This window comes from Martes martes (genome assembly GCF_963455335.1).
Source record: "Martes martes genome assembly, chromosome: 2".
Classification (NCBI taxonomy): Eukaryota; Metazoa; Chordata; class Mammalia; order Carnivora; family Mustelidae; genus Martes; species Martes martes.
In genome coordinates, this window is record NC_137889.1 from 183,159,852 (window position 1) to 183,177,379 (window position 17,528).

The following is a 17,528-nucleotide window of genomic DNA, read 5'->3' on the forward strand; positions in this document are numbered from 1 at the left end:
GTTTTTACTATTCAGTTCAGGTTACCTCAAGAGGCATTTGCTGAGTACCTGCTAAGCAAGAACACAGAACTTCTCCTCTCTCTTCTCTTCTTTCAAGAGCATTCTTGAGATCTACAAGCTTATGGTCTCATGAATCAATTGGACAGCAAGTGCTTGATTATTTAGTAAATACAGAAAGTGCTCTAGCAATTGAGAGGAGAGATCGGTTTGGATTAAAGTCATTATTGAATCCATTCACATAAACCATGAAGTGTAATTAGGGTTTGGATGGATGATATTCCCTGAGTGGAAAAGCACTAAGCAAAGATGCAAAGACTGCGCTGAGAAGAGGGCTTGGACTGGAAGATCTATATTTGGGAACCTTGGGAAAATGTTGAGCAGGGGCATGCTGTGATGAAAGCTATGTTTTAATATTATTTGTTTACACAGAGTTTGGGGATTGTGGAAACTTGCAGAGAGATAACCAGATACTGAAGTGTTAAATGGATATAGTTGATGCGAACCTGGGTTAGTGTGGTAGCAGTGGGAACAGAAAGGAAGGGTAAACTATATGTAGATGAGGGGAAATCAGCAGAACGTGGCAGCAGATTTCATGTTGACAAAGGAGAATAATATATGACAGATTTTGAACTCAGACATTCGCTTACAGATGTGAGAGTTGGAAAAGGGAAATCAGGGAAACTATGGTTGTCATGTCATTTGGTGCTATCATTTTTGCTTAATTTTGAAATGCCTGCTATGTCTTTGCCAAGTTCTAGGAATATGAAGATGAATAAGTTATAGTCCTTTCCTACAAAGAGCTGTTTTTAATGGGAGAAAGAATACAGTTAACTAGAAAACAGGGTTTGTGTTATGTTAGCAGAGTAGAGGTGAAATGTCTGAGAAGTATAAAATGATTATTCTTGTTATGCATGTGACTACCTCACAGAAGAGTTGATATTTTAGTGGGATCTTGAAGAATGAGTTGGAACTTCCTGGGGGAGGGGGTGGGGCGGGGGGAGAATTCCAGGAAAAGAAAATTGCATGAACCAAGCCCAGAGATAAGAGAAAAAAGTGGCCATTATCCAGAGTTAATTTCCTAAGCAAGTTCACATGTATGAAATACCACACATTTGCATTGGAAGATAGTAATATGTATATATACATAAATATATATATTTTAAAATAAAGTTAAAAAGAGATTTTTAAAAATATTTAACCTAAGTTGATATTTGAAAAAAGGCATTGAATTTAGTGAGAAAAAGGAGGTAAATGGAAACCTTTTTCTTTATAATAGCTTTATTGAGATATAATTCACATGCTATAAAATTCACCCTCTCAAGTGTATAATTCAGGAGTCTTTATTGTATTTACAAGGTTATATAACCATTACTATTATCTAATTCAAGGACATTTTCATCACCCCAAAAGAAACCCCATACCCATTACCAGTCCTTCTTGCTCCTTAACCCTGGCAACCACAGATCATTTTGTCTTTATGGATTTGTCTAGTCTGGGCATTTCATGTAAGCAGAATCATAAAATATGTGGTCTTTTTTTTTTTTTTTTTTAAAGTCAAACAAAGCTTTATTTCCAAATATGTGGTCTTTTAACTGGCTTCTTTCACTTAGCATAATGTTTTCAAGTTTCATCAATGTTGTAGCATATATCAATACTTCGTTCCTTTTCTTGGCCAAATAATATTCCACTATGTAGATATACTTCATTTTATTGTATCAGTTCATTAATTAGGGCATATCTGAGTTGTTTCTGCTTTTTTGGCTATTGGAAATAATGCTGCTAGAAACATTCATGTACAGGTTTTTGTGTGGACATATATTTTCAGTTTGCTTGAGTATATATCTAGGAATGGAATTGGTGGGTCATATGGTAATTTCATATTTAACCTTTTGAGGAACTACCAAACAGTTTTTCCAAAGTGGCTGTGCCATTTTATGATCACCAACAATGTATGAAAGGGTTCTTTTTCTCCACATCTTTACCAACACTTGTCTTTTTATTTTAGCCATTCTAGTGGGTGTAAAGTGGTAGTTAGCACATTTGGTTTTGGTTTGCATGAGCATCTTTTCATGTGCTTATTGACCATTTGTATATTTTCTTTGAAGAAATGTCTCATCAGATCCTTTGCTCAGTTTTTAATTGGGTTATTTGGTTTTTTATTTTTGAGTTGTAAGAGCTCCAAATATAGGAAATTTATATTTTAAGATTGAGCATAGGTTTTTATTTTTTTTTTCTTAAAAAATTTTTTTGTTATCCTATTTGGGTAGCACTCCAAAGATTATGGAATTTGATAATGCTGGTTCTCTAATTTCTTTTCCAATCATAACGACTTTTTATTTTTATGATGTTGGTATGTTGATGTATGAAATCATTCTTCCTATGCTTACTAGCCATAAATAAGATAATTTTTTAAATCATAAATGGAACAATATGAGATAGAATGATTTTGAGATTGAGCTTAATATCTATACTCTCAATTTTTTTCAGCTGATTAAAAATGACAGCAATCAAGCATGCATTACAGAGAGACATTTTTACACCAAACGATGAACGCCTGCTGAGTATTGTCAATGTCTGCAAAGCAGGAAAAAAGAAAAAGAACTGTTTTTTGTGTGCCACAGGTGGGTATTTAGTAAGAAAAAGCTCTTATTTGGTATTCTTTTATTGTTTTATTACCCACTTTTCCCCCTTGTTTTTAGTATTTTCATTGTCTCAGGATGGCTGGATGGCTCAGTCGGTTAAGCATCTGCCTTCAGCTCAGGTCTGATCTCAGGGTTCTGGGATCGAGTCCCACTTTGGGCTCCTTGCTCAGCAGGGAGCCTGCTTCTCCCTCTGCCTATCGCTCCCCCTGTGCTATCTCTCTCTGACAAAATAAATAATATCTTCAAAAATATTTGTATATTCTCGGGGCACCTGGGTGGCTCAGTGGGTTAAAGCCTCTCCTCGGCTCACGTAATGATCTCAGGGTCCTGGGATCAAGCCCCGCATCGGGCTCTCTGCTCAGCGGGGAGCCTGCTTCCTCCTCTCTCTCTCTCTGCCTGCCTCTCTGCCTGCTTGTGGTGTCTCTGTCAAATAAATAAATAAAATCTTAAAAAAATATATATATATATGTATATGTATATTCTCATTGTCTCTATAATTGGAAAAACTGTTGGGCCAACAAATTCATTTTTAAAATTGTCTTTAATTAAACTTTGGGTAGATACAACAGAATCTATATCATATTTATAAGGTGCAAAGACTAACCATACAGGGAACACTCATGTGCTTACCACCCAGTATAAGAAGAGTATTACCATAACCTTTGAAGTGTCCTGTGTGCCCTTCCCTAATCCCATTCTCTTCCCCTCACTCATTAAGAGGTAACTAGTATCCTGAATTTTGGTTCAGTCTTTCCTTGCTTTTCTTTATCATTTTACTATATTTGTTTATAGTCTCAAGTAACATATTGTTTAGTTTTGCATGTCTTTGAAATTTACGTCATACATCATAGTGCATGTATCCTTTTCTGACTTTTTCCACTCAACATTATGTTCGTGTTCATGAGTTTAATTTCTGTTTCTTCATATAGCAATAATTCTTTCATTTTCACTCCTATGGAGTGTTCTACCCTGTGAGAGTAGCAGTTTACTTACGCATCCCACTAATGAAGAACATTAGGTTTGTTTTCAGGTTTTACTGTTCAGACAGCACTTCTGTGAACATGTTTGTCCATGTGTCCTCGTGTATACAGGCAAGAATTTTCTAGGGTTGATACTAAATGTAAAATTGCCGGGTCATAGGCATGTAAGTGTTCAACACTACTCTAATACCAAATTATTTTCAAAAGTAATTACACTGGTTTTCAAGCCCACAAGCAGTGTGTGGTTGGAGTTCTTTCTCTACATCGTAGTGAAAAGTTGGTTTTGACACTTGGTTTTGACAGGCTAGTTGATTCCAATCTGGTGGAAATAGTATGTAAATAGTATGGAAATAGTATGTAAAATAGTACTCATTGTGGTTTTAAATTTCATTTCCCTATTAGTGATGAAATTAAGCATCTTTTCATTACTTTATTGGCCATTTGGTTTCCTTGTCTTAGAAATTTGCCTTAAAGCCTTCTGCTCATTTCTCTATTGTGTTGGTTGTCCTTTTACTGATTTGTACAAGTTCTATATATTTACTAATCCTGTGTTGGTTATATGTATCCCAGTATGTGGCTTGTGTATTAGCTTTTTGATACTTTTTAATGAAATTTCTAATTCTAATGAGATCTCATTAATCAGTCTGGTCCTTTATGGCTTCCACTTGTTTATCTTATTTAGGATATGTTCCCTAGAAGGGCGCCCCTTGGTTGGCTGAGCATTTGACTCTTGACCTCAGCTCAGGTCTTGACCTCAGGGTCGTGAGTTCAAGACCCACATTGGGCTCCATGCTGGGTGTGGAGCCAAATTTAAAAAAAAAAAAAAAAAGATAAACTTCCCTGGAGTAGCAAAAGTATTCTCCTGTACCGTGTTCTTAAAGTTTTATAATTTTGCCATTCACATTCTGATATTTAATTTACCTCTTTCCATGTTTGTAGTGATGAATATGAGTGTGCCTGTTTCTGGGTTCTCTCCTGTATCTGGTTTTTATTATGTCTTGTTTTGATTCTTCATTCTTCTACCTAAATTTTAGAATCCACTTGGCAACTGGCAGATTTTGTTTGGATTTTAATTGGAATTGTTTTGAATATGTAGTTCAGTTCAAAGAGAACTTGTATTTTCATGATACTGAGTCTTCTTGTCCATGGATATGATATAGTTCTCCATTTACCTTGGTCTTCTTTAATGCCTTTCAGTAAGTTTAACAGTTCTGGAGTGCCTGGGTGGCTCAGTGGGTTAAAGCCTCTGCCTTTGGCTCGGGTCATGATCGACCCCCAATTCGGGCTCTCTGCCCAGCGGGGAGTCTGCTTCCTCCTCTCTCTCTGCCTGCTTCTCTGCCTATTTGTGATCTCTGTCTGTCAAATAAACAAAGAAAATCTTTAAAGACAAAATATTAAAAAAATAAAATAAAATAAAAATTTAAAAAATAAGTTTTACAGTTTTAAAGGCTTTCAATAATTTTGCACATACGTTGTATTTATTCCTAGATTTTTTGATACTATCATAAAAAGTTATTAGCACTAATATATCTTTAAGACTTTAATTTTTTTTTAAAGATTTGTTTATTTATTTATTTGTCAGAGAGAAAGAGAGAGAGCGTGCACACAACCAGGGGGAGCAGCAGGCAGAGCAGGCAGAGAGAGAAGCAGGCTCCCAGCTGAGCAAGGAGCCCAAGGTGGGACTCAGTCCCAGGACCCTGGGATCATGACCTGAGCCAAAGGCAGACACTTAACCCAACTGAGCCACCCAGGCATCCAAGACCTTAATCTCTTAGAGCAGTTTTAAGTTTACAGCAAAATTGAGGAAGGAAGTGCACAAATATCCCCTACCGTACAAATGTGTAGCCTCCCCCTTTATCAGTACCACTGGCAACAATGGCAACAGCTAGCAAGAATGAACTTTCATTGACATATTGTAATCATCCAAAGTCCATAGTTTACCTTAGGGTTTACTCTTGGTGGTGTTCATTGTATGGGTTTGGACAAATGTATGATGAAATATATCTACCATTGTTGTATCATACAGAGTATTTTCACTGCCCTAAAAATCCTGTGTGTTCTGCCTTTTCATCTCTCCCCCAACCCCTACCCTTTCAACCACTGTTCTTTTTACTGTTTGCATGGTTTTGCCTTTTGCAGGATGTCATATCGTTGAAATTGTACAATATGTAGCCTGCTCAGTGTGGCTTCTTTCACTTAGTAGTATAAATTTACGTTTCCTGCATGCCTTTTTATGGCTTGATAGCTCATTTCTTTTTAGCATTGAATAATATTCCATGCCTGGATGTACCACAGTGTATCTACTCACCTACGGAAGGATATCTCAACTGTCAGTTGGACAGTTACGAATAAAGCTGCTATAACCACCCATGTGTGGATTTTTGCATGGACATAAGTTTTCAGCTCCTTTGGGTATATACCGAGGAGTGTGATTGCTGGATCATATGGTGAGAGTATCTTTAGTTTTGTAAGAAATCACCAAACTTTCTACCAAAATGGCTGTATCATTTTGCAACCGGCAATGTTTGAAAGTTCTTGTTGCTCCACATTTTTGCCAGTGTTTGGTGTTGTCATGTTCTGGAATTTGGCTGTACTAATAGGTGTATAGTGGCATCTCGTTTTAATTTTCTTTGCCTTGATAAAATATGGTGTTGAGTATCTGTTCATTTGCTGATTTGTTTTCCATATACCTTCTTTGGGGAAACATCTGTTAAGATCTTTGGCCATTTTTTAATCAGGTTTTTTGTTTTCCTATTGTTGAGTTTTTAGAGTCCTATGTATAGGGGCACCTGGGTGGTACAGTCAGTTAACGGTCCAACTCAGTTTTAGCTCAGGTTGCAATCTTAGGGTCGTGAGATAGAGCCCATGTCAGCTCCGCACTCAGCATTGAGTCTGCTGAAGACTCTCTCTTCCTCCGCCTCTCCCCTACCATGTCTGCAGGTGCTCTCTCTCAAATAAATCTTAAAAAAAAAAAAAAAAAGACCTTTGTATATTTTGGATAACATTCCTTCATTAGATGTGTCTTTGGCAAATATTTTCTTGCAGTCTGGCTTGTCTTCTAATTCTCTTGATGTTGTCTTTTGCAGAGCAGAAGCTTTTAATTTATTGAACATTAATACATTTTAAAAATCATTTATTAGAATCTGGAAATACAGTTGGCTTTTTATATGGATTTCTATATCAATCTTGCTAGACTTTCTTATTAATTCTGATTATTTGCCCACAGACTCTAAGTAGTGATATTGTCTTCCTTTATAGTCTTTATATATTTTTTTAAAGATTTTATTTATGTATTTGACAGAGAGAGATCACAAGTAGGTGGAGAGGCAGGCAGAGAGAGAGGGGGAAGCAGGCTCCCTGCTGAGCAGAGAGCCCGATGCGGGGCTCGATCCCAGGCCCTGGGATCATGACCTGAGCTAAAGGCAGAGGCTTTAACCCACTGAGCCACCCAGGTGCCCCAATAGTCTTTATATTTTTTATTTATTTCTGTTGCTTTAGTCTGCTGGTTAGGACCATCAATACAGTGTTGATCTCAAAAGGAATGGCTTCACTTTTTAGTATAATTGCTATTGGGTTTTTTACAGTGCAAAGGAAGCTCCCCTCTGTTCTTGACTTTTTTTTCTTTTTGGGTTTTTATCATTGAAAGGATGTTCAATTTTATCAAATGCTTTTTCAAATCTTTGAGATTATTGTATACTTCCTTAATTTATTAGTGTGGTGAGTAATTGTACTTGGTTTTTCAAATGATAAATTGAATTCTTGGAATGACATAACTCAGTCATGATGTACCAGATACCATCAATTATATCATATATTATTTTATGTACCATTTAAAAAGTGCTATGATATTACATCAATTGTTAAGACATACTCTGATTTCAGAAATACTGAACTGTGGAAAAAAGTGTACATCTCAGAATTGTTGAAATGAAATACTACCTTTTGTATATGCCCTTGGATTAAGTTTGCCAGTGCAGTATTTGTTGGTAGTTATTGGTATATTTGTAGTTGTAAGATTTTTCACCCAGGTTCATTAATGACATGGTCCTGCAATTTTCTTTTATACACTCTCTTTGTCCTTACAACCAAAGCAATAAAGTAAGTTGGGAGTGTTCTCTTGTTTTCTGTACAGTGCAGTAGTTATGTATGTTGGGAATGTTTCCTTGGAAAACTTGGCAAAAGATACCAGTAAACCTGTGTTGGACTAGGTTTTGGGGAAGAGATTTTTCCCTTACTAATGCAATTTCTTTAATACAGAAGATTTTCCGTATTTTCTGTTCTTAAGTCCGTTTTGGTAAGTTACATTTCTTAGAGATTCATCCACTTCATGTAAATTTTTAAATGTACTGGCATTCACTCCTATCCATCCACTATTCTGCTGACAGAGTAATTTTTAGAAACAAATTAGAGCAGTTCATTTCCCTAATTAAAGTCCTCTAAGAGCACTCCACAACCTCAGATGAAGACCCTTCATGATCTGAACTTTCACCTTTTTTTGTAACTTCATTTCCATCTACTTTATTGCATAAACAATCCATATTGAACCACTTAGCACTGTTCTGAAATGGTGTTAGGCTCTTTCAAACCCCTTGGCTTCACTTAGGTCAGTCATTCTTTAGGGCTCATACTGTTCTTTCAAAACTGGTCTGAAGCTTTGCTTCTCAAGGAATCTGCCTCCTACCCTTTTGTCTGATTTAGATGTTCCCTTTGATGCTCTGTGCATTCCTCGGTTGTGGCATATATCGGGATATACCACTCCTGTTTTAGTACCATGTACAGGCACCTGACAGCTGTATTTGCAATGAGTGGATGAATGGGTGAAGAGTAAGTGAATATTTCTGATGAAAGTGTGTTTTTTTATTTTATTTTATTTTTTTAATAAACATATAATGTATTATTAGCCATGAAAGTGTGTTTTATTCAACAGTGACAACTGAACGCCCTGTGCAGGTGAAGATGGTCAAAGTCAAGAAATCTGATAAAGGAGATTTCTACAAAAGGCAGATTGCTTGGGCCCTTCGAGACCTTGCTGTGGTAGATGCCAAGGATGCTATTAAAGTATGTTTTTCTTAGTGCTTTGACCTGTGTTCAGAAAGTGTCTTTCATTTTCTAACGTAGTCCTCTGTCTTCTAAGATGATCTAAACTTCTTGTTTTATAACCCTCTCCTCTACCAACTCATCAAGAATTAGTCTAAAGTGTATTATTAAACCTTCCATTCTCCCACTACTAAAATAAATCTGTGTGCATATGGTTTCATTGTTTTTGCTTTTTTTTTTTTGAGCTGTAGTTATGTTTCTGTGCAACTTACGTACACTGGAGCAAAATAACTATGTATTTTGGTATTTAGGTATATTTAATATAAAATCCACATATTAGTACACATTTGTAAAGTGTTGTGAGTAGTTTTTTTTAAAAGCCTTCATTGTTTTGATAAAACCTAGTTCAACATCATGTGTAACGCTATAACCAAAGTGAGTCTTCCTTAGTTTGTCTTCAACAAATTAATATAGAATCATCAGCAGAGACAACCAGGCTGGCCTTTGAGGCCATGGTTTCAAATTTGTGGCTCAAGTAAAGGAAGTGATGGTGAGTTACACACCCTTATTTTAAGGAACTTAAAGAATAAGATACAAGAATGTAAATACTATACTTTCCCCTGAAGCCACAGTCAAACTTTAAGAAAATTGAATAATGTAATAATCATGTTAAAGGACCATGTTTATTTTTGACAAGTCCAGGCTTTTCACAGCAATATCCTTTTTTCAAGGAAATTAAGTAGCGCTCCTCTGGTGAAATTAGATACTCCTTCCCCATCAGCCTCTCTCACCCTGCCCCTCACGTTCCTTCTGCAGGAATGTTTTGCATCACACCCCCTTGTGATGGGGCCGGTAGCAAGGCTTACATTAGTGTAACTGCAGGTGCCCTTTGACTTCACCCTTCAAGTCTCACACATTTACTTCAAAGGCACAAAGAAGTAGAAGCTACCTTTGTAGAACAATCCAATAAAATAAAAGTCTGATTTCACCCTTTTCTCGGTACAGACCTCTGGGGAACTAAAGCCTGGACAGAATGACAGGCAGCTGAGTTGAGTGTGAAATACTTTTTAAATGAAGCAAAAACAACTTAGGAGAGCTTCGCATGACTAAAATACGCAATTCAGAATTCAGATTTCTAACAAAGGTGGTGAATGCCTTTCTGGAAGTTTTTTAGGCACACTGGGTTGCAGCTTTATCCCTAAGGGGTACCCAAAACACTTTAATAACTTATTTAATATATTCTGTTACCCTGGGAAAAGAGCGAGAGTAGAGACTTTTTTGCTAGGTTTCTATTTAAGAGAAAATGCTGTAAGAGCTTTTTAGAAATGTGTCTTTATTAAAGAGGCTTTTTCCTTCAATAGTTTTGCACTTGATAAGCTCACTGACTTGCATAATTCACTAACATTGCTGATGCTTATCTGCATGCTTTCTCACAGCTGATGCCTCCTATTGCTGGCTTTCTTAATGGATATTGTTGTTTTTTTCATTTTATGTAGGCACCTTGGCGTGTGCACCCTATATATGGATATAAAACATAAAATTTTTATACATAGCCTAACATTAGCCATTTAGTGTCACACATTGATCTGTGTGAGCGTTGCCACTGGAGCACTCAGCTTCTTTTATGGCATTATGGGAAGTATTCCCAGGGAAGTGATCATTTCCCATCAAGTTTTAGATTAGTTGCCAATACTCTTAGATTTTTTTAATAAGTAATACAATTACCTTTTTATTGGAAATGCAAATTTTTAATCTTCTGATACGTCGGTTCTGCTTATTGAGCTAATTAGTAGTTCCGTGCTGCCTTTATGTGATTGTTGTACCAGGGCAAGTCCTGATCCCTAAATTATCCCCACTCTTCACAGTGGAAGTCTGATATCATCGCCTTTACCCTGGAGGCAATTATTTACATTTCCACCCCCCCCCCAAAATGACACTTTGAATGAATCGGATATACTAGTAGCCTTCCGTAGGACATTAAGAACAATTTGGATCTATTTTTAATTCTTTGGATGTGAAGAAGAGCATACATCCGTATGGTTTCGTGTTTTAGATAGCAGTCAAGTGATTCTGCATTCAGTGGGAAATATTAGCCTGGTACGGAATCACGGCTGCAAGCCGGCCGGAGAGACGGAGCAGACTGCACTTCTCCCACAGGTTGAGCTTCTTGGTCGTTTGAAAGAACTTCCAGGCTAGCCAGGATTTTTTTATTTTTGAGGCACCTTTGATCTTTCTCTGTTTGCAGAATTGAAGGCAGAATCAGTCCCTGCTTTCACCTCTTTTGTTCTTGGGAACCACACCAGGATGTAGAATGTATTTCTTTCTCATATGTTATAATTAGAAGACATATTCTTTACGAAGGAGCTAGTGTCTGATCACAGTTATGAATAATCGTGTGTTATCATCAAAGAAGAGGTATAGCTCTAAAACCCCAGAGGCAGTTTAAAAAGAAAAAATAGGTCCACATCAAAACTGGAGACCATTGTCATCTTATAGACCAGGAAGTCGGGCCACAAAGCTTTTACCTAGACATCCTGTACTTCTACTCATATACCTAAGGGGCATAGGAAGGAAAATACTGAAACACTGTGTTGTTTTTTTTATCCAGCTTCTTTTGGGAGGTAAACAAAGTTTTTCCTATAAATTGAATTCTCTGAACTGTTCTCTGTAAGTCACTTTGCTGATGTTTTATGGTGATTTTTTTTTTAAAAGAACAACTTCTTTTCATTTTATTGAAATATAGCCTTTATAATAATGCAAAAGGGATCTGATCCAAAACAATATCTTTTGTATATTTTTATTTTAGGAAAATCCTGAATTTGATTTACATTTTGAAAAAATATATAAGTGGGTTGCCAGCAGCACTGCTGAAAAGAATGCATTTATTTCATGCATTTGGAAATTGAATCAGCGATATCTCCGGAAGAAAATCGATTTTGTCAATGTTAGCTCACAGCTCTTGGAAGGTAAAGTTAAATAAAAATGCTTATGTGAAATCAGTATATCTATAAGTGAATATATAATTTGACATTACTCAAAATGATTAGCTTACTGATTTACCTTAAATTGCAAAGGAGTTGAAAAATAATTTTTCTTGTTGCAGAAATGATACTTGCTCATTATAGAAATTGATACATTAAACTAAATAGATAAAAATCACTTATAAACTTAATCTTCAGATAACTGCTGTTGATGTTTTGTTAGACATTCTTCCAGTCTTTTTTCTATGCATATTTAAAAACTTTTTTAAAATTCACATTCTGTTTTCTAACATACTTTTTCTTATAATGAGCATTTTTCTTATAATGAACATTTTTCACGTTATTAAATAACTTACCCCAACATTATTTTTAGTAGTACCATAGTATTCCATTATATGAATATATCCTATTTTATTTAACTAATCATTTATTTTAAAATTTCCAGTCTTTGCTTATTTTAAATAATTTTGACATGAATATTCTTGTAGTTGTATTTTTGTGCAGAGTGTAAGTGTAGTGGTTAAGAATATAACCTGGCTTTGTCACTTACCAGTCATGTGACCTTGGATTATTCTATGTTTCAGTTTTCTTTATCTCAGAAATAGTGATAATTAGTAGTATCCACTCCATAGGATTGTTGTGAGGATTAAATTATTTGATAAATGGCAGTGATGAGAATAGTGCCAGGTGTATAATAAGTACTCAACAAATATTAGCTCTTATTATCTTATCAGGGTAAAATCCTTAGACATGAAGTTAAATAGGATATTTTTGATCAGTATATCTTCAGGGATGTTACTATGGATTATTTTGTGTTACAAGATGAAAACTTATTTATTAAAAATTCACAATGAAATGTTATTCCTTTAAAATTTCTTTCATAAAGACATAAACATTGTAAGAAAATGATTCTGTATGCCTTGTGGATACAATTTGTGTTGTATTTATCTCAAAGAAAGCAGTTGAAATAACAGCTAGTAGGCAGAAGAAGAGTTGTTGCTCCTCTTTATTAATAAAAAAACCAGATTTATTCCAAATAATATATATTAGTAAGAAAACTCAGATTTGTCCTAAGTTGTATATTAGCATTTTAAAATAGGAGCTTCATTCTGTTCAGTTAAAACATCTGAAATAGCTAGTATTCAAACATTTTGACCTATAAAAATGGTGTTTCAGATGCTTCAAACTATTTATTTACTCAGCCACTTGCCTCTGTCCTTTCTCTATTCTGTTTTACTTGCTCCTTTTCTGTTTGCCTGTGGATATTTCCCTGAAATACAGTATCCCTTCCCAACATTTAGTAATTAGTAAGCCCGTTACTGGTTTCAGGTTTGATGCTTGAAACTGGCAGAGGCAAGTCCCATCTGTCAGGCCCTGTGCTACTTCCCCCAGTGAAGCCCTTGTGAAGCCCTCGGCGTTGCCATTTCACCAACAGTAGACCCCAGTGTCTTGTCAATTGAGTATATTGAGGGAATGACCTTAAAGAAATTGATGGTAATTTTTCATGCCTTGAATAGTGGTTTAATTTGTTTTGAACAGCTTTTATTTTATTTACTTTTTTGCCATTTCAGGGTTGAACATTTAATTGAGGGAATGATTGCTCTTTGTTTTTAAACATTGTGTATTTCCAGATGTTACTCATTGCCTACGACATGTTTTAAACCAATACATTTCATTGAATTATGGGAAAATACCTGGTTTTTCCCTCATTAAGAAATATTATCTGGTTTCCCTCATTAAGAGATATTACCATAATCAATAAAAAGACTTGCTGTTTTTTAGAATGAAATGTCTAGCTTAAAAAAAAAAAGACATTAATTTTTCAAGGCCTAAAGCAAAAAATGTAGACATTTTCATGTTTATAAAAGTTGTAAGTTCAGACTAATTTTAGGTGTACTGCGAAGGTCCTTAAGGATCTCACTATTAATATCATTTTTCATAAATCAATAACTGTGCTTTGGTTTAGAGGAGGTCCAGAGAATAGTTTTCTTTTCTTTTTTTTTTTTTTTAAGATTTTATTTATTTATTTGACAGTAGGCAGAGAAGTAGGCAGAGAGAGAGGAGGAAGCGGGCTCCCCGCTGAGCAGAGCAGAGCAGAGAGCCCGATGTGGGGCTCGATCCCAGGACCCTGAGATCATGACCTGAGCCGAAGGCAGAGGCTTTAACCCACTGAGCCACCCAGGCGCCCTGAGAATAGTTTTCTTAATGTCTGCAAATTTGTGTTAATGTTTTAATGGATTTTGAAATCATAGCAGTTGATTCCCATTTAGAAAAAACAATAAATGTGTCTAAGTTTTGGGTGATGTTAGAAAACAAGTAAGAAATTATCACCATCTACTTTTAAGAGATAAGTAATCATCCAAGTCATACTTCACTGTAAATGCTAACAGTGGCTTCTTTAGTGGTTTTTATTGGTGACAATTGAATGTTTACGCTAGTAAGTAGGGTCTCTCAGCAGAAGGCTTTCAAGGTTTTTAAAGGAGGATTTTTGTTAGCAGTCAAAGTAGAGTCAAGTTTTTGTTTGGCTTTTTCTTTTTCATTCTTATAACCAGATTTTAAAAAAGAAATCTTTGACTTGAATCCTTAAAAGCCAGCTTGAACACATATCTCGTGTGTTGTGGGTTTTGTTTTTGTTTTTGTTTTTTAATTATTTCAATCTCGTCCTTTCTAACAGTGTTTTATGACTAATCTATTATGAGGGAGTGTCTGGGTAAAGTTTTGGGGCCTTGAGTGAAAATAACTAGACTAAATGCATGAGTCAGATCTGACCTAAAAATAATTCTCAGGAAGTGATCTATTTCCCAGTTTTCTCCAAGGACTAGTTGGTGCTGTTTCTTAAAAGAAAGGAAAAAAATAGGAAGATAAATGTATTTTTAGTCATTGTCAGAAAAAGAATAAGAGAATTAACTTTGGAAATTTAGTTTCTGAGGATCTTTCCATTTTGTACTTGATTTGGACGTTGTCTTTTAAACTCTGATGTATCAGAAGTTCAAATGAAATATGGGTAGTATTTTAAAAATTTTAAACCTGTATACTTTTCTACCCAGCTAATATTCTTTGCTTACTTTCCTCTGCTTTTTTCATACCTTTTTACTCTCCAGAACTGCCTAAAGTTACAGAAGGTGCGTAACACCTTTTCTTTTTATTCTATTCCATATATTTTTTATTACTTGCCATTGTTATGTACTGTTGGTTGCATATTTTATGAAATTGTGCATAGGGACAGGTTTATTACCACAAAATCCATATAGTAATAAAATTAATGATAGGATTCATTATTGACTTTCAAAGGACTGTTTCATAGAAGAGAAAATACTTCTGAAGCAATTATGGTCGTTTAAAATATTTATTTATTTTAAATATCTGCTTGTGTAAGGAGCTGTATAGTTTCGGCAGTCCCTGCCCCCTAGTGGCTAATAAACTGTCAGATGTGACAATTTGACATTTCCACAGTGAGCTAAAATGGACTCGTTCAAAGGACAGGGAACTAGGTGATGCCTGTCTAAAGAACTATTCATATACTGTAATCTGTAATTGCCTGTACCAAGAGTTTTATTCCCCTCCTTTTTTATTCTGGGATATTATCTAAACCTTCCTAATTATCATTCTTAAGAGTAAATCATTTATTACTTTGAGTCAGTTGGTTTTTTCCTAGAACAAATTAACATATGTCAAGTCATGCAGCATGTAAATGTTTCATTTGCATACAAAATAATGAATATTTAAAGTGTCCGAAGATTGTGATTTAAATCATGTCCTATTAAGTTTATGAAAATCAATAACTTTATTTAGAGTTTTAGTTAGGGGATAAAAATAATTTTTTTTCACGTTACCTCTCCTAACCTCACGCTTTATGTAAAATCCCACAAGCTAAGTATATTTTCTCAAAAAATTGAATTAAAAAAAAAATTGAATTGAAACATTTATCCAGAAACACCTTACGTTTGACCTCTTGGTCTTTTGTAAGAAGCATGAAGACCATTTAAATATTTGTAATTTTGAATAGCCATGTTATTGTTGCTCTTGTTACTCTAGACTTATTGAGAAAACTTTTATACCTGATCTTTAGAAATTTTATCAATGCATGTGAAAGTGTTTTAAACAAAGAGATGGAGAATTCAGTTATTATTTTTAATACCCAAAATAAATCGTGAATACACTTTTCATTTCAACTAAAAGTTATTTGGAAAAAGAAGCATAACCAGGACAAAAAAGAACAAAAGAAAAATGTTACCGGGGGAAAAGAAGGAAAGCAAATTATTTTTTATGTGCCCTAAATTCATAGTCATTGTTTTGTTAGACCAACAACCACCTCAGATAGGAAAAAAAGATTAGGCTGTTCCCATATAGTTTGTTTCTGGTTTTGTATTCATTTTCATAGTTTAATTATGTTTTGGGAAATTGTTATAAAGCCTGTTTTAACACTTAAAAGTGAGTGAATTAGACTGCATGCTTTGTGTTTGTTAAAGTAAATGTTACAGTAAAAATTATATTAACATATGCAGTTTTTCATAAAAATAAGGTTTTTTTAATATCCTGAATCATTCTTTCCTATTTTCCAGCCACTAAATGTGACCTGTGCTTATAACTGACTATAAGTACCATGCTATTGTCCTTCCTCCTTTTTTACTACTTTATTTTTAATTTTTACCCTCTTTAAGAGTCTGTTCCAAGTGGAGAAAATCAGAGTGTGACAGGAGGTGATGAAGAGGTAGTAGATGTATACCAAGAGTTAAATGCAAGAGAAGAGCAGGATATTGAAATAATGATGGAAGGCTGTGAATGTGCAATCTCTAATGCTGAGGCCTTTGCAGAAAGGTTGTCCAGAGAGCTGCAGGTGCTGGATGGGGTAAGACCTTTTTATAATCTGTAAATGACTGATATGTAGTGGACTGAGAAGACCAGGGATGTTCAGATTTTACTTCCTCAGCACCTAAGCCTTTATACTGTGATGATTGCTGTCTCTCTCCATAAGCACATTACCAGATGCCTTATCTTCCACTGCTCTTGTTCAAAAGACGGAACCATTCCTGTTCATCAGGCCAGCGAAGGCAGTTGGCTGAGGTTGGGGATTTGGGGAGGTTCTTGACACAAAGTGATGGGAAAAAAGTAGCCAACCAGAAACCGACTTGGGGTCACCTCTCCCCAGCCTCTGAAATACCGCAGAATAGTTCAGTGCAAAAGAATAGCATTTTTGTGTTTGGGGTGGGGGGGGGAAGGTACAAATTAGAAATAGAAAAATTAGTTTGAAATAAGTGAATCGTGTCCCCAAATGGAGCAGAATACGTATAGTGAAAACAAGGAGCCAGGGGAAAAGGATGTTTGGCTCTCCTGCTAAAATGTTTTGGGATAGCTCTTTTTAATTCGTATGCACAGTTTCTGAGTCTGTAAACTAAAGCACATCTTTAGAAAGTAAAAAGCTAAAAGACAGCTAAAAATAACACCACTAATATTGGTAAAGTCTAGAATAAGAACGTGTTTTTTGTTTTGTTTAGACAAAGTAAGCATTTAAGAAAAACCTCAAATTTGAGAGGCAGGGAGGGGGGTTGTGGGGGGGGTAGGAAAGGAAAAAATGAAACAAGAGGGGATCGGGAGGGAGACAAGCATGAGAGACTCTTAATCTCACAAAACAAACTGAGGGTTGTGGGGGATGGGGGGGTAGGGATAGGGTGGTTGGGTTGTGGACATTGGGGAGGGTATATGTGCTATGTTGAGTGCTGTGAATTGTGTAAAAGTGATGATTCACAGACCCGTACCCCTGGGGCAAGTAATACATTATATGTTAATAAAAATGATTTTTTAAAAAACCTTAGAGAATGAAGAATATTTTAAACACTTAAAGAATTTTGGCATATTATACATGAAAGGTGCAGAATTTATGAGGTTGA

General features: G+C 35.4%; 1 protein-coding gene across 5 annotated transcripts in view; it reads left to right on the forward strand.

Annotated features, from left to right (window-relative positions):
• The window catches only part of EXOC1 (exocyst complex component 1), a 67,670-nt gene that overhangs the window by 1,092 nt on the left and 49,050 nt on the right, over window positions 1-17,528 (forward strand). For 4 of the 5 annotated variants that reach the window (XM_080797500.1, XM_080797497.1, XM_080797498.1 and 1 more), the window contains exons 2-5: window positions 2,488-2,621; window positions 8,550-8,680; window positions 11,466-11,625; window positions 16,302-16,489. In XM_080797500.1, the coding sequence (XP_080653626.1) occupies window positions 2,498-2,621; window positions 8,550-8,680; window positions 11,466-11,625; window positions 16,302-16,489 (603 nt within the window). In that variant the 5' untranslated portion in view covers window positions 2,488-2,497. Of the gene's footprint in view, window positions 1-2,487; window positions 2,622-8,549; window positions 8,681-11,465; window positions 11,626-14,741; window positions 14,763-16,301; window positions 16,490-17,528 lie in introns of all 5 variants that reach the window. The other variant, XM_080797496.1, reaches the window with a different exon arrangement.